This window comes from Leptodactylus fuscus, chromosome 3 (genome assembly GCF_031893055.1).
Source record: "Leptodactylus fuscus isolate aLepFus1 chromosome 3, aLepFus1.hap2, whole genome shotgun sequence".
In the NCBI taxonomy this organism is placed as follows: domain Eukaryota; kingdom Metazoa; phylum Chordata; class Amphibia; order Anura; family Leptodactylidae; genus Leptodactylus; species Leptodactylus fuscus.
In genome coordinates, this window is record NC_134267.1 from 131,635,701 (window position 1) to 131,659,126 (window position 23,426).

At 41.7% G+C, this 23,426-nt stretch overlaps 1 protein-coding gene across 2 annotated transcripts in view; it reads right to left on the minus strand.

Moving 5' to 3' along the window:
* COL19A1 (collagen type XIX alpha 1 chain) overlaps nt 1-23,426 on the minus strand; it is a 661,532-nt gene that overhangs the window by 602,679 nt on the left and 35,427 nt on the right. For both annotated transcript variants that reach the window (XM_075268349.1, XM_075268350.1), the window contains exon 3: nt 733-801. In XM_075268349.1, coding sequence (XP_075124450.1) covers nt 733-801 — 69 coding nt within the window. The remainder of the gene's footprint in view (nt 1-732; nt 802-23,426) is intronic.

Consider the following 23,426-nt stretch of genomic DNA (forward strand, 5'->3'; position numbering starts at 1 on the left):
AACCAATTTATGCATAGAAAAAAAATGCATATTTTTTTTTTTTTAATTACATTTCTATACTGAATAGTTTTTGTTTTTGAGAGTGCAATTAGCAGGAAATACAAAAATGATGGGAATTACTAGCTGCAATTGGCTCGTAGCCCCTTGGCATAATAATATTGCGGTGCATTAAGCGGTTAATGGGTCCAGTAACAAAGTGACCATAAGAAGATTGCTGCAGTCCATGATAGCTGACAAACTTCTCACATAGTCTAGGGAGAAATCATGTTCTCTCTGCAATGGCGAAATCTGCTATTGGCCAATCAAGTCTGACCGGCTAATAGCAGCATTGTGCGCACAGATCCAGTTCCTCTATTTTTCCTCCACCACTCCTCATCATACAATGATGACAGACACCCAAGGAGGCAACACAGACCAATAGCAGAGGAAACTCCTGATATTAAAGAACAGATGTGGACCTTTCCCTCTTCTTGTAAGGAGTTTTTAGGCTGTGTCTTTAAGAGGTTAATAGACAAAGTTTGGGGGAAATTGTAACAGATTCATCATGGGCTTTGGAAATTACTCCAGAGCCACTTGAAAATCTGTATATCAGAGTATTTGAAACTGGATGTAGGAAGGCCGTCTGACATTTAGGGCTACTGTTTTAAATTGAAGATAAACAACAGCATATACAAAAAATATTATGATAATTCAAAGGTGTCCATAGCTTTAAAAGCATAAAATATTACATACCTGATATATCCATATTGTCTGTTAATCCTTGTCTATTGTTAGATCCATAAATTCTTAAGACTGGACATACTGTAAGGACAACAATAACAAATACATGTTACTTACTCTGCTGTGGGGTAAGCATTGTCAATTTATAAGGGATTCAATGCATATGAGTTTATGTGCCTTATATTATGCCAATGCCTAAAACAAGTGTAACTTCCTCTCTGATGGAATCCGCTGGGGGACAATAAGGATTACAGAAATGGTTATAGTAGTGACCTCTTCACCAGCTTGATCACGCAGTGCCTCTACCCGAATCTTCACCAGGCTTGTGAACACTCCTCCACCCGGGGTCCATTTTGGAGAACCCCTATAGCGTACCTGTAACTTCACTTTTATGAATGACCCTAGTCAAAGTCAAAATCAAACCACACCTAGAAGATTTAACCTTTTCTTAAGATGTGTATTAATAAATGGAATGAGAGATGCAATGCATATCATACTGTGATAAACCATGTACAAAAGCATGGCATACACAATATTAAATGCCTGACAATATTACCATGCTAGACAACAAGGCCCTATGAGGAATGTCTTTCAGCTTGACATACAGAAAGCAGTCAGTAAAGCACTTGTATATGTCTAGATCCTATAAGGGCCTTGTTAAACCATAGGAGACTATGTATGCAATAAACAATTTGCTAAATTCAAAGTTTAGAGCAGTCTTTCTCAAAGTGGGCGATAACGCCCCCTTGTGGGCACTGGAGGCCTATAGGGGGGCAGTAAAGGGCACAGAGAAGATTGGGGGGCATGGAAGCGGTTTAGGGGGGCGATGGCTAATTTAAAGGGGTGGTATCATAACAATGATTCTATCTATACTGCTTGTTAATGTGGATTTAAGACTTTTCCTAAATACATTGCTTCAGCAAAACTGCTTTGTTTGTCCACTATCTCACTTTATTCACTTCATTATGGACACTAGCACCTGGCCCACTGCTCATTGCTGAGGGAGCCACATGACGTAGCTCCCTGCTGTGTGGGGGGAGAGAGGGGGGGGGCTGAGTGTACGGAGCCAGCCTGTGTCTGCACCACACATACACATCACCTAGCTCCCTGCTGTGAGATAGAGGGGGGGGGGAATAAGTGCTGCTTTCTTATATAAAGCAGTCTAAATCCTACTGGGCTAAAGGACCTGGTCTCTCTGTTCACTAAGATAAAGCTTTATTATATAGAGCAGGCTGCTAGTGGGCAGAGGAGCCAGGTCCTTTAGGAAACTCTGTACAAGGTAAATCCAAGTCTACAGGACCTTTTGATGACATCACAGGCCCTTCAGTAATCCCATAGGATCACGCTATGTGGTGGGCGGAGCTTCTCGCTAATTTGGGTGGCAGGGCTAATTGACGCGAGCAAACAGGAAGAAAGAAGATTTTTAGGCAGCTTAGAAGGCAGATCAAGTTTCATGAGGCTACCCCTTTAAAAAATTTTTTTTTTTGCTTTTAACACAAACTTTACTGCTCCTTTACGCTTAACGCGCGTTTCCTCGTGTAACGCCATCTAAGGGACTAGACAGTAACTATTTTCTGTCCAAAAGTTGTCAAACTGTACCATAGATGGCGGTAAGCTCCAATGCAAAGCGAGAAGTTTCTAGTCCATTCTCGAAAGTACTAGGCCCGCCCGCTGCCTCATATAAAAGCGCACGCGCCATCATGTCACAGCCAGTCATGTCATTCGACGATATTACGAAAATAAGTGAATTTAGCGACTAGGTAATAGAACTGATAACAAATGAGGAAATAAAAATAAAATTCAAAAATGGATACCAACAATTTTGGCTACAAAAGCCAATCCCACAATTGTACCCTGGATTGTGGTCCATCGTTCAACGATTTTTGATAGCATTCCCATCATCGTATTTGTGTGAATGTGGATTTAGTGCTGTGGCAACGTTGCTAACTAAAAAGAGAAATCGGTTGCAGATTACCAAACGCGGTGACTTACAGCTGTTTTTGAGTAAATTCGAGCCTGATATTAACAAACTTGTTAAAAATCATCAAATTCATCCTTCACATTAGATTAGTTTTAAAATTAAAATTGAAATGTTTGTTTTAATAACATGAATAAAAGTTTTCCTAATATTACAAAATGGTGTTTTACATTACCCTCATCAGAAAGTCTTATTTTCACATGACACACATAATTTAATTATTAACATAATGACTGCGATTGTGATTCTTAAGATGTAGTAAAGTAAAAAAATTTTGGGGGAAGGCGCTAGAAAATAATTAATTCTCGAAGTGGGCGGTAGACAAAATAAGTTTGAGAACCTCTGGTTTAGAGGCTTCAATTTACACACAGGCGTCCATTCACATTGACATTTGCTAACTTTCAGAATGTCAGTACAAGATAAACAAATGAACCCTTGTGACAAGCACCATCACTGGCCAAGAGGAATTTTTACAAAAATACCTGAATTCAGGAGAGAGGGGAAATATAATGTCCTGCTCCTTAATGTGATATGTAAACTGTGATGGCTAAGCCTTGCTCTGGAAGTTCTCCACACAGATAGGACAATGCAGGTGTCCTGCAGTAACTACTCCTCTTTAATGCTTAGTTCACTGTTATATGGTCAGAGCAGGTTAGTCTTTTCATCCCTGAGGGGGAATTTCTGTGACTTAATAGCAAATGTCTCAAAAACAAAATGGAGGCAGCTCTATCTCTGGGGTTACATTGGGTAAAATGGTGACTGCTTGCTCACTGTACCTCAGATGACATTGTTGGGGCCTCACTTGCTCTTGTTTCTCTCTCTCTCTCTGCTTCAAGTAAAATGGAGGAGTCTTTTCTCTTTCTCCTCAGATATTATGAAACAGTCTCTCAGAATCTGCTCCAACATCAGACAGAGGATTCTTTATACCCATCTCCTCCTCACAGCTCTGCCATTGCTGTCTCCTCTTCCTTCTCCCTCTGTCAGGCTCCAAGCACCTCCTTCCTCTGCTAAGTTATTCAAAGTGAACATTTTGCAAATAAAGTTTGTTTCTTTTATAGACTGCCTGACAGGATTTCACTCACATATGGATTGCGGTGATAGTTTCTGCACCCAAGATTGCAGTTTTCCACCTCCCTGGTAAACCTGTTGTAGTCTGTCAGGTGAACAGATGGGGTTACACAATAAGTTGTGTTCGCTGATGCCAGCACAGTTAGATTTTTTTTCCTAGCCCCCACTGTTCCCAAGCAATCATTTCTGTTAGTTTGAGTGTCCAATATGCTAATTAGGCTCTCTACTGTCAGGTGGGTGTACCCCAGCCCGGAAGTGCTCACCTGATAGGGGAGAATCTATTTAACATATTGGATGCTGAAACTAAGGCCTTGTTCACATCTGTGTTGGTATTCCGTTCAGGAGAGTCCGCATGGGGACCCCCCTGAACAGAATACCGAACGCATTTGCAAGCGGTGTGCAGTGAAAGCACATGGACCCCATAGACTATAATGGGGTCCGTGTGCTTGCCATCAGATTTCTGCAAAGAACATGCGGACAGGAAAGTAGTTCACAATCTACTTTCCTGTCCACATGATTTGTGCAGGCAGCACGCAGCAAACACACGGACCCCATTACCAAATGCCGAACTGAACCAAGCATAACAGAAATGATTGTTCAGAAATAGTGTGGGCTAGAGAAAAAAATCCAAGTCTCCTATGAGATGGTGAATGGTCCTCTATAAGGACTTCATTTTTCATCAAACCAATTAAATACAGCATCTCAAGATGCTAAAGAAATACATTTTAAGACTGCAATTTAATAAAACAACCACTGTACATTGAATGTTCAAACATAAATGTACAGTATATAGGATATTGCTTTATGACACAATACTTTCTTGAAAAGATAACAGTTTTGTTTTACTCATATCTGGACATGTCCACCAAAAGTAAGATAGGTAAGTTTAAACTAAATGTTCTATTTCCATGCTTGTAAGGAACACGACAGAAAAAGAAAACAGCTCACTACATTGAAGAAATATAGTTTTGATTGAATAAAACTTCATGCACTAATTGGTGTAGATACCAGGGGAGCTAGCAAAACCTACTGAAAGGAACATAAAAGCAAATTAAAATATACTTAACTTTTAACAAATGCAATTCCCCAGACAACAGAATACTAGTAGAACACCCTGTTCTATGCGCATTATTACTTAATTATTTCACACTTACGCCACAGAAATTTCTTCCTGCTTGAAGCATTTCTAGTAAAGTATTAACAATCTTCTTTTTGTGTGTAAGCATTTTAGTCGGAGAAAAGGTTCTATAATTACACTTCCATGTAATTATATCATGCAGAAAAATGTGAATGGATTACATGTACAATACTATCACTAGAATACTCAACCACCTTTCAGCTTCATCTACACTTAGCATTTATTCTTTTTTATTTCCTTTTAAGTTACAACACATCAAAAAGACAAACAGCAAAAAAAAAAAAAAACAACAACAAAGAATTCCAGAATAAGGGAAAAGAAAACCTTCTTCTATAGGCCGAGGAAAAGAAAAGAAGCAAAAAGGAAAAAAAAAACAAAGTCAGTAACATAGAACCGGTTTCTAGTAATAGGGAATATACACACATATCAAGGCAGGGTCTTCTATCCAACACTACCATCTTTGTTAGGTACATGGAGTTATACTATTGCCCCAAACAGACTTAAGACTTGTTCTCGTATCTTTAACCAAAGAGAGTATATTTTTCCAATTTGCTAAGCTTCGATGCATATTGATTTGTTCTCCATTTCCCTACTTTTCACCCTACTTTTCACCCAGTACAGACTTGCTGTTAAAATGAGAAGAATCTAGTTGTTGTGTACTGTATAGTCTACACATACACGATACATTTGTCAGAATGAAGCAAGTTCATAAAAGAAACCATCTTATTAAGCCTCAATAGGGAAACATATCAATTATTATTTCCAGCTGATATGTATGTATATTATGACAGTGTCTAAGACAGATCTCTTTGGAAATAGTTGTACACGTTGCTTATTTTAACTGCAAATGTTGTACAAAGTATTAACATGCAAAAAAGTTTATAAAAGTAACATAAAGTTAGCATTGGAAATTACCTAGGTTTTCCAGAAAATTTTTTGTGTGAATCACAGTTACTGCATCATACACTGAGTACTGTATCTGTAAAAAGTCGTCACAATGTGCAAAAAATGTTAACAACCTTTGGAACAAAAATAAAAAATGTCCATAATATAAATATATTGAATACATTGAATGCTGTCACATTTTTTTTTATTTTTTTTAAAAAAAAGCCCAAATCGCAGGGTTTTTTTTCCCACTTGACCTTCTAAAAATCCTGCACACATGGTTTAATTGTCCATCGGCTTCAGCTTTAAAACAATGGACACCTAAATGACTCTATTATAGTCAAAATTATTTTATAGTCAATGAGGTCAACTGGGCTCCGTATATAAGTGCTAATGGACCAAAACAATGTATAGGCTATGCTAGTGTGAACATAATGTAACACAAAAAAGGATTGCAATAGTTGTCTTGTCGCATATATCTATGTTTAATGGGTTACTTTTATCTTTTGGGCGTGATATTAAAGTGGAACAATTAGTGAAAACCTAATATTTTACCATGTAATGCATTTTAAATCACAGTCTATTTTTGGATTTAGCAATGAAAATTCAGTTTTATTTTGTTTACCGTAAGGACAATAATAATACTAATAATTAGAAATGAGCAAGTAGTATTCGATCGAGTAGGTATTCGATCGAATACTACGGTATTCGAAATACTCGTACTTGATCGAACACTACTAGCTGTTCGAAGTTAGGATTCGATGCAGAACCAGCGTTGATTGGCAGAATGCTATACATTGCCAATCAACGCTGGTTCTTCTCTTACCTTTAGAAGTCTTCTCCGTGCAGCGTCCCCGCGTCCTCTTCCGGCTCTGAATTCACTCTGCTTAGGCATCTAGGCCCGATGCCTGGAAGAGTGAATTCAAGGCCGGAAGAGGATGCGGGGACGCTGCGCAGGGAGAAGAATCCAGCCCGACCCTCACTCATGGACTTGGTAAGTAGAATTTAATCGAATATTGCTTACCCCTGAGCATTTCCCCCCCATAGACTATAATGGGGATCAAAACCCATTCGAACAGTCGAACAGTGTGCGGCTGTTCGAATCGGATTTCGAACCTTGAACATTTTAGTGTTCGCTCATCTCTAATAATAATACTACTAGTACTACTACTAATAATAATAATAATAATAATAATAATAACAGCAAAACAAACAATTCATTACATCAAGTGCTTCTAAATTAAAAGATGTGTGATTAGTATTTTCTCACCTGTAACCAGGCAACAAGACATCAAAGATTTTGCAATTAAGACCTCAGAAGAGTCAGGTCAGCAACCTTCTCTGTGATTTGTAAGAAAGCTACAATTCATTTCTGGAGTTTTCATTCCTATATAGGCTCTGCAACTAACTACAGTACATATACTGTTGATGAGTCAGTCAATAAAAAGAAAAAACTAAGATATGCCTTATGATTGTAGCAGACTAGGAATATTATTTTTTTTATCACTTTAACCTTTTCTAGCTCTCATGAAAAATTCCTTTGTGAAACCTTTTGCGGAAAAGAATATATATATATATATATATATATATATATATATATATATATATATATATATATATTAATAATAATAATAATAATAATTATTATTATTATTATTATTATTATTATTCTATATTTCCCTACTTTTCATAGAAAATATGGTGTAGTGTCGTAATTTTTTTTTTGTTCCAAAATACATGAACTGCAAACTATATAAAATATACGGCTCGTCCTCTTTTGTACCTGCCAGCATGCAGCAGTTCCAGCACTGTGCTATAGCCATCACTAGATCTTTACTGTGCAGGCTCCCATGCTTGCACAATAAAGATGGAGTGTTGGCTTCAGTGCAAAGCTGGGACTCCAACTCTTTTGCGCACACGCAGGCTGATGTCACGGAAGGAGGAGGAGCCGTTCTCCGCAGAAGGAAGCCTGGATAGGAAGAGGATAGGTAAGTATGATTGGGTGGATGGGGAGTAGTAGAAGTGATGTTCCGCTTCCGGAAATAGGTAAACAGATCGTCACCAGATAATCAGAAAATGTCCCTGGGGTGGTCACATACCCAAACCAGGGATATGGTTAAATATATATTTTTGCTTGCAAGAGAAGTTCAATTTATACCAAGCGTTGGATAGACAACGGGTTTCTTTTGTGGCTGTTTTGCTTAATTTTGTTTACGCCTTCAACCTTAAAAATAAACCTGATCCAGTGTCAGCTTCAAGGAGTTATCCGGTTTCTAAACTTGATAACTTATCTCTAGATGTAGGACCCCTGCAGATCACCAGTACTGAGGCAGTGGGGGAGACTTCAATGGGACACCGCTGTACTGTAGTACCTATACTCGCTACTACAGTTTGTATGGCAAGTGAGTAGTGCAGCTCTCCCTCCATCATTCTTAGAAACTAGAGAACCCCTTTAAACTTTTTTGCTTCTGTTTGGCCTACTTTTCATGGAACATACATGTCCTTTGACTCCAGCAGGGCAATCTATAGTGAAATATATATGCTAAGAACTCCCATCTCTTTCTAGGCAACTTTGGTGAAAGTAAATATTTGTACAGGCTGGGTGTTGTACTGCAGATGAAGTTTAATGACATGCTCTGCAGAATGACCCAGCACTGAATAAAGTCATATGATGGTTCTAAGTGTGACCACTTTCTGTATATGAGAGTGAATATACAACATTTTATAGTTTGAGTTTGGCAGTGTTACATATTGACACGTACATGATGTTCTCATATATAGAAAGTGGTCACAAAAGTAGTACCATTATATGACTTTAGCTGGGTTATTCTGCAGAGCAGGTCATTAAACTTCATCTGCAGTACAACATCCAGCCTGTACAAATATTTACCTTCTTGTAACATCTTTGCCCATCCGGGCGTTGGCGTCATCATCCGGCTGCACGCTTCGGCGCAGGAGATGTGTTCGGTTGTAATTTATTCTGTTGGTTTCTCTTTGCACTGTCTGAACACTGCCCTATGCCTTTTCTTTGTTAATTGATTTCCCACCACACCCATCTCCTTCACCTTCAGTTGGTTCTGATCCTCTAATGGTTAATCTGACTTTGCCCTGTGATTGACGGCCTGCCGTCCTGTCAATTCCACGGGCGGGTTTTTCCTCCCTATATAGCCTTGGCTCCCAGTCACACCAGTGCTTGTTATTGCCGTGCGTATACTTGCTCTTACTGTCTCTGTTCTGATTACTCTATTATACTTGACCTTTGGCTTTTCCTCACTGACTTCTCTTTTTGGACTCCGATTTGGTACTGTTTGCCCGACTGTTACTGACCCTTGGCTAAGTTGACTTCCCATTGTTGTTGTTCGTCTTGTCTGCGTTTTGTGTGTCACATACTAAGGGAGGGAACGTCTTCGTGGTTGCCGCCTATTACGTAGGATAGGGCCTGGCAATAGGAAGGGAGAGCGGGGGGCATAAGCTTAGGGCTCACTGTCTCTTGTGTCCCCGTTCCAGGGTTCCCTAACACTTCTCCAAAGTTACCTAGAAAGAGATGGGTGTTCTGAGCATATATATATATATATATATATATATATATATAAATTAATCTATCTACAATAAAAAAGAGGAAGCACTCCAAAATAGTGAAAAAGAACTGATCTGCATTTTAAGAACTGTGCTTGGAATAAATTCACATCAGTTCTTTTTCACTGTTTTGGAGTGCTGCCTTTTTTTGATTGTTACTGGAGGGATCTACTGTCGGACTCCATGGATTTGCACCCACATTTGAACTTTTACATGGTGCTGCTGTAAATATTATGTGTTTTATTTTGTTTTTAATCTATCTAACATATACCTATAAAATCATATATAGTGTCTGCAAGCTTCTTATCAATTCTATATGCTATAAGTGTTTTGTTCCCTCCTTACTACGTTGAACTTGTCCCTCATTCAAGGCATCAAATCTTCCATTATCAGGCTATCTGAATATAGACATTGTGTAAGTACAATACAGATGCATTCTTGGAAAGAAACAAGTGTCAAATTTAGTGTAAAACAAGCCAGCTAATTTATTTAGTCACGAAACATAAGAAGGCACAAGATTTTGGACCACCCTGATCTTTCTTAATTGTGAAGCACATACAGAGTACTGCTTTAGTACATTCACAGTCACTGTCTACAAGGGAAATATCATTTTAAGTAGTGTATTGAAATATGACACAAAATTCCTCACATTTCCTGCATCTGCGGTTTTGTCATACTTCTCACATAGTTGCCGCTAATAACTCAAGTCACTTTTAATTGTGGTGTGGCACACAGAATATAAAATTATTTCAGTCTCCATAGCATCGGCATTATAATTGAATTTATCTTGGCAATGAAACCGCTACTAATTTTGTAAAACTTGAGAAGTTTCACTAAGTACTTAGAATATTCAGCTGCACATACAAAGGTCTTTCCAGGAGAATCTGATTTGTAATATATTAATGCAACAGACATATAAATCCCCAACATCACTTTTAGAATGTAATTAATTAACACTCTGGACCTTAATATGTTTATGCATATAAACTGAAGGGCAATTAGTCAGACAGGAAATACTACTGAATAACTGCAAACCATTCCACTAATTGAGAGAGTCTTGTCATGAGACATGTTTCATTTACTTAAGGCTTATTCAGACAACTAAAATGAATTTCTGTTAGAAAGACTGTATTAGGGTCACAAATTCTGTCTACCTGTGGGTCTAATGACCCGAATTACCAACAGCATTTAGCGTACTTTGACTCAAAACTTTGAGTAGCACTGCTCTAGACCAATGGTTCTCAACCTTTTCAAGCGAAGTACTCCCTTGTAAGAAAGTGTCCCAACCAAGTACCCCCAAAATAGCAATCACTTATAAATGTTAATAAGTTAATACAGCAAATTGAAGTAGTCTCAGCACGCCGGATGATACGTTTTTTAAAAAAATTCCCAAATTTTATTGTGGAGACATGCTCCAAGTTAAAAATATATATATATATATATATATATATATATATATATATATATATTGTTCTTGGAAAAGCAACAGGTGGATATGTCTTTGTGCAGATGGCACAGAAGGACGAGTAAGCCTACGTGTTTCGGGGATATGACCCCTTAGTCATGGCGATTTCAGGCATGGGGATACCTAACATGTATGTGTTTCACAGTATTTAACTACCGTATTTTTCGGACTATAAGACGCACCTAGGTTTTAGAGGAGGAAAATAGGGAAAAAAAATTTTGAAGCAAAAAATGGTAAAATATTTAATATATGGGAGTTGTAGTTTTGCAACAGCTGCAAGGCCACATTGACAGGTGACCCTGCAGCTGTACGGGGACGCATAGAGTGTTTTTTTTTGCGGGGCCAGAAGTACTTTTTAGTTATACCATTTTGGGGAATATCTATTGCTTAGATCACCTTGTATTGAAAAAAAACCCGTTGGTTTATGATATATGATTTTCTACTTTTATATATATATATTCTAGGGACAGGAGGTGATTTAGAACTTTTATTTATTTTATATTTTTATTATATATTTTTAAAGCTTTTTTTTTTTTTTTCTATTTTATTCCCCCCCGGGGGCTTGAACCTGCGGTCGCTTGATTGCAAGTCCCATAGACGGCAATACAACTGTATTGCCGTCTATGGGACATTCTGTCTATTAGTATTACGGCTGGTCATAGAGACCAGCCGCAATACCAATATAGCAGTGACAGGCCTGGGAGCCTCATTAGGCTCCCGGCTGTCACCCGAACAGGTTGGCTCCTGCGATATCGCCGCGCAGGAGCCGGCCTGCAACTTTACAGGTACGGGGCCGGTGAGGACCGGCCCCGGGGGAGAAGGGGCCACCGATACTGACCCGGCATCCGCTGTACTAGAGAGGCGGATGCCGGCACGGGATAGACGCCGGGGCCTGAGACATCGCTGCGCTCCTCTGCCCTGCATGAAGCCAGCGGAGGAGCGGAATAGCATCGCCCCTGCCGCTGCTGGCTTCATGCAGGGCAGAGGAACGCAGCGATGTCTCAGGCCCCGGCACCTGTGCCGGCGTCTATCCCGTGCCGGCATTCGCCTCTCTATTACAGCGGGTGCCAGGCGCTACATTCAGACTATAAGACGCACCCTTCTTTTCCCCCCAAATTTTGGGGAAAAAAAGTGCGTCTTATAGTCCAAAAAATACGGTACTTTTATATGTGTTCTAGGGAAAGGGGGGTGATTTGAATTTTTAATACTTTTTAATTTTTTTAAATATTTTTTTTTAATGTTTTTTTTTTTTTTTTTGCATTTATTAGACCCCCTAGGGGTCTTGAACCCCAGGGGGTCTGATCACTAATGCAATGCATTACAATGCTAATGCATTGCAATGCATTGCAAAATACCGGCACTTCTATTTCAGGCTATGTAGCCTGCAATAGAAGTAATGTAATGACAAGTCGGGGAGCCTTCACAAGGCTCTCGGCTGTCATAGTAACGTGATGCCGGTCTCGGAGCTTACTCCGGGTGCCGGCGATCACAAAAAAAATGGGAAAATGGCGCCTCCGCCGCCTCTGACCGCGGCGCCGGAGGAGTTAATGCCTCCCCGGACCGATCGGAGACATTAGCGCCGGTTGTCTACTGTGTAAAGCGGTCGCCATAGTTACACACCCGGCATGCGCCGTACTATTACGGATATCGGGAAAGGGTTAAAAAGTGAGTGGCTCTATTCATTACTTACCGGGCCAGAGCACCCACAAACTACTCTTATACTCTGGAATCTCTTCAGACCCTCAAAGTGTAATTAGCAAAGACCCGTAGGAGATTACTAAATATTACAAACAGTGTTAGTCACCTCCAGACATCTCTGGTGCTGCCTCCCGTGCTCTTCCGGCATCTGGAGATGACATCAGGGAGATAGGTCAGGTGGTGTAATGATGCTATGCTTCTTTAGACTATGTGGCCCACATGACTCTGATGTTATTTCCGGAGGCCTGAAGAGCATATAAAGCAGCAATGGAGCCCAGGGAAGGTGAGTAACACTCTGTGTTATGTTTATTCACCTCCCCTGCGCCTCTGCTAATTACCGTACATACTCGAGTATAAGTCGACCTGAATATAAGCCGACCCCCCTAATTTTACCACAAAAAACTTATTGACTCGAGTATAAGCCGAGGGGGGAAAATGCATGACATTCTGTTTGTGCTCATGTTAATCCTAGCTGGCTTCAGGCCTATATGGTAATATCCCAGATGTCACGTGGTCTGGGATATTACCATATAGGCCTAAAGCCTGTGGTAGTAGTAATAGCCTGCCAGCTGTATGGCAACAGGCTGCTACTGCTACCATAAGGCTTTGGGCCTGTATGATAATGCCCGAGCACAGGCTATGGGCCTGTATGGCCACAAGCTTCTACTGCTACCATAAGGCTTTGGGCCTATATGATCTGGTGATATGATCTGATGATAAGATATTACCATATAGGCCTGAAGCCGGCTAGGATTAACATCAGATCCCAGAGAGGTGAGTAAAACTGTGTATTATTTTCTCTCACTTCCCCTGGGGCTCTGATTATTATACTCAGTGGGATCGCGACTGGGGCTCGGGCTTCCTCACTGCCAGCCTTCATGGCCTATAGTATAAGGTGACGCGTGGGTCGGCAGTGAGCAGGCCCGGGGAGGTTGGTAAATAGGCCGATACCTGCTGGGAATACTTCAGCAGGTAGCAGCCTATTATAAAACAAACAAATATTAAGTTCTCATACTTACTGACCTCGCGCTGCTGCTCCCACTGCCGCCGATGCTCGTCTTCTGCCGCCACTGCTCATCTTCTCCCGCGGCTGCTCCTGTGTCTCAGCATAGGGTGCGTGATGATGCCGCCTGTGCTGAGACGCAGTAAGACGTCATCGACACATACCGGGTGCGGGCCTGAGGTAACGTGGCCACGTCACCTGGCGTGTGATGTAGCCCGGGGAGGGGACTGGAGTGGACTGGAGTGGAGGCCCGCTGTAGCCAAGTCAATACGGTTGAGTCATTTACCGTATTGACTCGAGTGGTAATTTAACTGGTCCGCAGTAAAAGACATCTGTGGGAGACATAGGGAGATATGTCTCCAGGGCTGCCAAGGCAGAGAAGATGCTCTGGAAACATCTTGGGGCGGTTTTGGAGGCAGCGCTGCCTCACCGACCACCTATCGCTGCTCCAGAGATGTCTTACACTGCGGACCAGTCAGTCATGTGACATTTTCAACTACCGTATTGACGCGAGTATAAGCCGAGGCGCACTTTTTCAGCACAAAAACTGTGCTGAAAAACTCTGCTTATACTCGAGTATATACCCCAGAATACAATAGTAGTTTGTGAGGGGAAAATACCATGAACTACCATTATGGACGGAGGTACTCTCAATGCAGAACATACCACTGATTTAGACCATCCAATGTACATTAACCAATTTATTGCCTTAGCTCAAAAGGAAGGAAGATATTAACTCCTTAACCACTTCAATACTTCACCACTAATCAACCCAGTAAATACCAACAACTAGTATGGATTTTGTTACTTAGTCTTTCAGTGTATAAAAACCAACCCTACTCTAAACCCTCTAATTCCATGTTATTAATTACATACCAAAAACCCACTAAGAACTACACGTTCATATAGGAGGGCTAATCATTGACATATACAAAACTCAACGTCACTGTTATGTTTCCCAGCATGATATTTCCAATATATTGCTTATGCTATTCAATCAAACCAATAACTAGCCTATAACTTTATTTTGATATCTATACGATATACAATATGTTTTTGATGTCTATATCAGCGCTAGAGATGAGCGAACAGTGTTCTATCGAACACATGTTCGATCGGATATCAGGGTGTTCGCCATGTTCGAATCGAATCGAACACCACGTGGTAAAGTGCGCCAAAATTCGATTCCCCTCCCACCTTCCCTGGCGCCTTTTTTGCACCAATAACAGCGCAGGGGAGGTGGGACAGGAACTACGACACCGGGGGCATTGAAAAAAATTGGAAAAAGTCATTGGCTGCCGAAATCAGGTGACCTCCATTTTAGACGAATAGTGGATTTCAAATCCGGGTCATATGAGAATGTGAACTTTGTGACTATGAGACAGGGATAGCTGTACAGGCAGGGATAGCTAGGGATAACCTTTATTTAGGGGGGAATGTTATTAAAAATAACTTTTTGGGGCTCTATCGGGTGTGTAATTGTGATTTTTGTGAGATAAACTTTTTCCCATAGGGATGCATTGGCCAGCGCTGATTGGCCGAATTCCGTACTCTGGCCAATCAGCGCTGGCCAATGCATTCTATTAGCTTGATGAAGCAGAGTGTGCACAAGGGTTCAAGCGCACCCTCGGCTCTGATGTAGCAGAGCCGAGGCTGCACAAGGGTTCAAGCGCACCCTCGGCTCTGATGTAGGAGAGCCGAGGGTGCACTTGAACCCTTGTGCACCCTCAGCTCTGCTACATCAGAGCCGAGGGTGCGCTTGAACCCTTGTGCACACTCTGCTTCATCAAGCTAATAGAATGCATTGGCCAGCGCTGATTGGCCAATGTATTCTATTAGCCTGATGAAATAGAGCTGAATGTGTGTGCTAAGCACACACATTCAGCTCTACTTCATCGGGCTAATAGAATGCATTGGCCAGCGCTGATTGGCCAGAGTACGGAACTCGACCAATCAGCGCTGGCTCTGCTGGAGGAGGCGGAGTCTAAGATCGCTCCACACCAGTCTCCATTCAGGTCCGACCTTAGACTCCGCCTCCTCCGGCAGAGCCAGCGCTGATTGGCCGAAGGCTGGCCAATGCATTCCTATGCGAATGCAGACTTAGCAGTGCTGAGTCAGTTTTGCTCAACTACACATCTGATGCACACTCGGCACTGCTACATCAGATGTAGCAATCTGATGTAGCAGAGCCGAGGGTGCACTAGAACCCCTGTGCAAACTCAGTTCACGCTAATAGAATGCATTGGCCAGCGCTGATTGGCCAATGCATTCTATTAGCCCGATGAAGTAGAGCTGAATGTGTGTGCTAAGCACACACATTCCACACTGCTTCATCACGCCAATACAATGCATTAGCCAGTGCTGATTGGCCAGAGTACGGAATTCGGCCAATCAGCGCTGGCTCTGCCGGAGGAGGCGGAGTCTAAGGTCGGACCTGAATGGAGACTGGTGTGGAGCGATCTTAGACTCCGCCTCCTCCAGCAGAGCCAGCGCTGATTGGTCGAGTTCCGTACTCTGGCCAATCAGCGCTGGCCAATGCATTCTATTAGCCCGATGAAGTAGAGCTGAATGTGTGTGCTTAGCACACACATTCAGCTCTACTTCATCAGGCTAATAGAATACATTGGCCAATCAGCGCTGGCCAATGCATTCTATTAGCTTGATGAAGCAGAGTGTGCACAAGGGTTCAAGCGCACCCTCGGCTCTGATGTAGCAGAGCTGAGGGTGCACAAGGGTTCAAGTGCACCCTCGGCTCTCCTACATCAGAGCCGAGGGTGCGCTTGAACCCTTGTGCAGCCTCAGCTCTGCTACATCAGAGCCGAGGGTGCGCTTGAACCCTTGTGCACACTCTGCTTCATCAAGCTAATAGAATGCATTGGCCAGCGCTGATTGGCCAGAGTACGGAATTCGGCCAATCAGCGCTGGCTCTGCTGGAGGAGGCGGAGTCTAAGATCGCTCCACACCAGTCTCCATTCAGGTCCGACCTTAGACTCCGCCTCCTCCAGCAGAGCCAGCGCTGATTGGCCGAATTCCGTACTCTGGCCAATCAGCACTGGCTAATGCATTGTATTGGCGTGATGAAGCAGTGCTGAATGAGTGTGCTTAGCACACACATTCAGCTCTACTTCATCGGGCTAATAGAATGCATTGGCCAATCAGCGCTGGCCAATGCATTCTATTAGCGTGAACTGAGTTTGCACAGGGGTTCTAGTGCACCCTCGGCTCTGCTACATCAGATTGCTACATCTGATGTAGCAGTGCCGAGTGTGCATCAGATGTGTAGTTGAGCAAAACTGACTCAGCACTGCTAAGTCTGCATTCGCATAGGAATGCATTGGCCAGCCTTCGGCCAATCAGCGCTGGCTCTGCCGGAGGAGGCGGAGTCTAAGGTCGGACCTGAATGGAGACTGGTGTGGAGCGATCTTAGACTCCGCCTCCTCCAGCAGAGCCAGCGCTGATTGGCCGAATTCCGTACTCTGGCCAATCAGCACTGGCTAATGCATTGTATTGGCGTGATGAAGCAGTGCTGAATGTGTGTGCTTAGCACACACATTCAGCTCTACTTCATCGGGCTAATAGAATGCATTGGCCAGCGCTGATTGGCCATAGTACGGAATTCGGCCAATCAGCGCTGGCTCTGCTGGAGGAGGCGGAGTCTAAGATCGCTCCACACCAGTCTCCATTCAGGTCCGACCTTAGACTCCGCCTCCTCCAGCAGAGCCAGCGCTGATTGGCCGAATTCCGTACTCTGGCCAATCAGCACTGGCTAATGCATTGTATTGGCGTGATGAAGCAGTGCTGAATGTGTGTGCTTAGCACACACATTCAGCTCTACTTCATCGGGCTAATAGAATGCATTGGCCAGCGCTGATTGGCCGAATTCCGTACTCTGGCCAATCAGCACTGGCTAATGCATTGTATTGGCGTGATGAAGCAGTGCTGAATGTGTGTGCTTAGCACACACATTCAGCTCTACTTCATCGGGCTAATAGAATGCATTGGCCAATCAGCGCTGGCCAATGCATTCTATTAGCGTGAACTGAGTTTGCACAGGGGTTCTAGTGCACCCTCGGCTCTGCTACATCAGATTGCTACATCTGATGTAGCAGTGCCGAGTGTGCATCAGATGTGTAGTTGAGCAAAACTGACTCAGCACTGCTAAGTCTCTGCATTCGCATAGGAATGCATTGGCCAGCCTTCGGCCAATCAGCGCTGGCTCTGCCGGAGGAGGCGGAGTCTAAGGTCGGACCTGAATGGAGACTGGTGTGGAGCGATCTTAGACTCCGCCTCCTCCAGCAGAGCCAGCGCTGATTGGTCGAGTTCCGTACTCTGGCCAATCAGCACTGGCCAATGCATTTCTATGGGGAAAAGTTAGCTTGCGAAAATCGCAAACTGACAGGGATTTCCATGAAATAAAGTGACTTTTATGCCCCCAGACATGCTTCCCCTGCTGTCCCAGTGTCATTCCAGGGTGTTGGTATCATTTCCTGGGGTGTCATAGTGGACTTGGTGACCCTCCAGACACGAATTTGGGTTTCCCCCTTAACGAGTTTATGTTCCCCATAGACTATAATGGGGTTCGAAACCCATTCGAACACTCGAACAGTGAGCGGCTGTTCGAATCGAATTTCGAACCTCGAACATTTTAGTGTTCGCTCATCTCTAATCAGCGCTATATTTTTGTTACAGGAGTCAATGAGGCCTATAATAGCATGCAGTCTTGTATTTGTATTTGAATGTACATTAGCACAAGTTCTGTATTCAAGGAAGAAAATACAGATGAAGATATACATTGAAACCGAAATCAGAAAAACTGTTGAAACACAGATATGTTCACAGAGCTATTTGCATAAAAGTATTGCTTTATTTTGCACTTTCCTAATGAGATTTTATATAGTCATTTACATAGTGTTTGCACCTACAATCATTACTGCTTTCCTGTGTTCGGCAGGTAAATTTTGTTAATGAAAAGGTTTAAAAGGAGTATGTATGTAAGTATAATTTATGGCATACCTCAGTAGTGTATGAAATAGACATTACAAATAAAAGGAAGCCATCTACACATGGGGACAAGACTGCATACAATAGATTTCACCAATGTATCAAATAAAGTGCCTTTACGACAAATTTTGCACAATCTCAAATATTACATTTCTCTGAAAATGTCTGCACTACATGTAGGCATTTAAGCTTATACTTCAATTCACCTTTGTATATGATATCTACTATTCATGATATACAGTACAGATCAAAACTTCAGACAAACTTCTCATTCAAAGAGTTTTCTGTATTTTCATGACTATGAAAATTGTGGAATCACACTAAAGGAATCAAAACTATGAATTAACACATGTGGAATTATATACTTAACAAAAAAGTGTTCTTCAAAGTAACCATCTTTTGCATTGATTACTGCTTTGCACACTCTTGGCATTCTCTTGATGAGCTTCAAGAGGTAGTCACCGCGATCCACGGCCTACACTGACAGCCTTCAGCTGTATGTGCATTTGTACATACAACTGAAAGCAGCGATTGCTCATCAACGGGGAATCCTGGTACTGGATTTTCTGTTAGAGAACAATCTGGGTGACTGCCCTGTCTGGCACGCAGAGCCATAGGTTCACCATCACAGTTCTATACCTACTTTATTTAACAAATTACAGTAGGTGAATGCTACTAAGGTTGTAACAAATTATATATATATATATATATATATATATATATATATATATATATATATATATATAGTTAAACAATAATTTCTGAGAATAATTACAATTTCAATTAAATAAAACATAAACTTAGCAAGGGTTTATGCTGAATAATTAGGACTCAAGAGCCATGTTTTTTCCTCAATTTAAAATAAGTATTTCCATAATAGTTCTTAAAAATAAATCACTTTTTCTTTCTGTGACAAGTCTGTAAAGATGTAATAATCCACTATTATAAGGGCCCCATCAAATCACTTCTATCTACAGAGCCCTCAGAACTGAGTTTGTCATCTTTATTAGTTTTTTAAGCCTTGACCAAAGATGTATTTAAAAACCGCCAACAATAAAGTGTTAATACAAGCTACACATTATCATAATGATTGTAGCAAATCACATCTATTGTTTGAGCACCATAAACAGTTTTTACAAAAATTTATATTTGAAATCCTATAAGAATCTTTTCTTCATAGGTTTTTTTCCACAGTAATAAGTGATGGTATACCACTAACATACGCCATCACTATCTGATCAGTGGAGATCGATTGGGGGGTGGTATAGGGTTGGCCAAGGGAGATTAATCCGAGATATGGATTCCATTTATGACTGATTGATATCACACCTTTACCCATCAGACCCTGGTAGACTTGATGTCTGCATATAATACATATCGCCTCCCTGTGTAAGTGTAAACTTCGCTATCTCAGCAGGAAAGATGCTAAAGGGATGTGTATTCAAACTTTTCTAGTAGATGGGACATCCCCAGTAGATCATCAAAGGAAATATAGTTATATGATGATATTTTTACGAGGGATGCATCACAATATAAATAAATTCTTTGGGTGCACAAGACTTGAACAAATGCATCAAGTCCAAATGCACTCTTAGGAGCATGGAAAAGGTCCAGACACTCAAATCCATACCCAAGAGTATTTTGGGGGAGGGGGGGGGTTCAATCTTGGTGTCTACATGATGGAAATGTTGCCACGAGCCCAGTCATCCCCCTCACTTGATACTATGGTCAGGACTTATTGTTGTATGTACTTCTTTGGTCCAAGAATTTAGGGTTGCCCTGGGGCTACAGTGAAGGCCTCAGCAACTCAGACAGCTAACTCATCTTAGTATTTGTTTTCTCTTTTAATCCCATTTTATTTTCTGTACTGTATTCCTTATTTTTACCTGTATTTGCTTGACCATCCACTGGTATACTTTAGCAGCTAGTACTAACCCATTCAGGTTAATAAATATCTAAAATTTATAAAGCTCGTTTCATGTTATCCTACAACCCGAAGTACTGATGGGTGGTGAGTGGAAGGTAAGAGGGGGTTATTGCAAATAGGCCAAGTGATATCCAAGGTGATATCCTTCACATGGGGCCTGAACCATTATCATACCGTAGAGATGGGTTGATGTGCCCCTTTAAATACATAATATTTGTTTCTGTGGAGTTGGAGTGGTTTCTCCGCTCAGGGATGGCTCAAATGGAACTGCATAAATGGACAAAATTAACTTCAAGGAGGCGACTATCATGGTGGTTTCAGAACAGTCTTACATGAGGTAATCAATAATTTGACTGATATTGTCTTTTTCAGCATGACCTCAGTCTAAGACAGTTTCTATTACATCACGTCTGTATTATATCCATACCACAGCCTTATATCAACAGACTAATAAATTGTTCTCAATCCCTTTCTCTGGATCACCTCACCTCCTGGATTCACTGCAAATCCTGCATGCCACAATACACCTCTCATTGGTTATGGGATAGCTTTCATCATCTGGTGTGGCACTTCTCATAATCTGAGGCATTGATTTTGACTGTGGGGTGGTTAACTTTACCCCTAAAAATGTGGATTGGTGGACTCACTTTGCCTGTCAAATGCACTCACTTATGATAGGTGAACTGGTCTTTTCTATCAGGGACAGACTAGAGCTGCATATCAGGCTAAAGTTTTAGTGCGTGCTTACAAGGAGGAATTTTGGGGCAGATTTTAAGCTGCCCCCTATTGTTTTCAATGAGAGGCAGTGGTGATTGCTTCAGGATGCTGAAAAAAAAAAGAATTCTGCTTGATCTTCCTGTAGATTCTGCAGCTGATTCAGCCGCACTACCCACCATGTTAGGCTCATGCTGAATAGCCCCATTTTGCCTAAGGCTTATCAGCAAGCAAAACTGGTGAAGAAAGCCGAGGCTCTTCTATGACATTCTGACACAGGACCCACAGGACTGGCATTTGGAGAGTAACCTGAAGCAGGAGACTCAAATTCCTCTGTCTGGATCTACCCTTAGAGCTCCTCTCTCGTCCTAAACCTAGGCCCTAGAGTAACACTGCTTAGTACAGTAGTAAAAAATGCATACTCCCTTGTTGACTATCTACTGTGGAGTAAGGAGTCATTTTATTCAGTATTACTTCTAGTTGCTGTGTGCTTTGTCTATGGGTCTTACTCTTATTTGTTGGATAGTCTGTCATATGTCAATGAGAGTGTGTGAACACAAACTAAGCTAACCTCATGTAACTCTTTAAGTACACAGGGCAACAGCATCACCAACTACTGGCAGAAACTTATACTCATGTATAGCTTCCCATCCTGATTGAGACACTTCTTGATCCAACATCATATCTCCTATATCCATCAGCCATGAGATCAGACATAGTGATGCATACATGTCAATTAACATACTTTATATACAAATATATGTTGTATGTCAGTCATTTAATGATCACGAAACTGTCACATTACATAAATTTTACAAAACAGCTTCAATAACACACTCTTAGGAAAGTGAAGTTACAGTCCTACCTAGAAGGCAACAGGCAAAAGGCAACTACCTTATCAATAGTATTTTGCTGGCTGGACACAGCACATATAGCATGGCAGAACATTACAAGGCATAACATGCATAATGCCATCAGATATTATCAGAAAACAGGGGCTATTTTCAGTACAGCAGGGTCAACTGTAACCCACAGCCATACAAAAATGCAAGTTGAATGCTAAACGGTGGAGTCAAGGGATATCTGTGTTTTATTCAGCACTGCTGCCCAGAGTCTCAAGAGACTAATGTGCTTTATACATCACTGCTGGCTTTAGTCTCAAGGGTAAACTGAACAGTAAGGCTGCCCCATTTTTCTAGTGTCTTCCAAGGGTCTTTACTAATAAAATGGAAATGACATTCTTCCCTGGTATCATCATGTTCATCTTAGCCAAAAGTGCATGTTATCGGGTGATAAACGTAAAAGGTTGCAGGACAACACATTCAGGAAGAACAACTAGATTGTTAGAAACCAACTAGTGTTGAGCGATCGGGATCGGAAAAGATCGGATTCCGATCAGCGATCGAGTAAATTTCACGACTGCGATCGGAATTCCGGACAGAACACATCAACATGTGTGAACTGGGCATTATTACTTACCTGCACAAAAGCGCTACCGCTGGTCCAGTCCCCTCTGTTCTCACTCCTCTTCTCATCTCGCTGCCCCCGCCTCCCAGGTTAGTGTTACAGACCTAGGAAGAAGGCAGGGCTTGTAGCTTAGGAGAGTGTGGGTGGGTACTGGGAGGGGAGCAATCACGTCTCCCTGCCTTGTACACACCCACACTCTCCTAAGCCACAAGCCCTGCCTTCTTCCTAGGTCTGTAACACTAACCTAGGAGACGGGGGCAGTGAGGCGAGAAGAAGAGTGAGAACAGCGGGGACCGGACCAGTGGCAGCGCTTCTGTGCAGGTAAGCGGACAGCAGGGGGGACTTAAGTAGCCGGGGGATCTTTTAATCACTACACAGCGTGGAGTCTAACAATTAAAGCATTAAATTTTTAGACTCCATGCTGTGTAGTGAATAGAATCGTTTTTAAAATCCGATCTTCGATTATTAAAAAAATCCCATTGACTTGCATTGGGATCGAAATTGGGATCAGGTTCGAATGGAAAATGATCGAAAATTGGATTTTAAAAACGATCCTGAAATCTAAGGATCGGCTCAACCCTAAAGCCAACCTTTTGGATCAGTGTTGGTACCAACTGGGGACATCAAGAGACCATCAACCAAACCTCATAGATTTCCCATCAAATTAGCAGGATCAGTCAATAGCAGTCTGATGCAAGCAGCAAGTGTATGCCATTTAGTTTTATTCATTGCTTTTTAAATTTTATTTATTTATTTCATTCATTATTTATTCATTTTATTCATTCA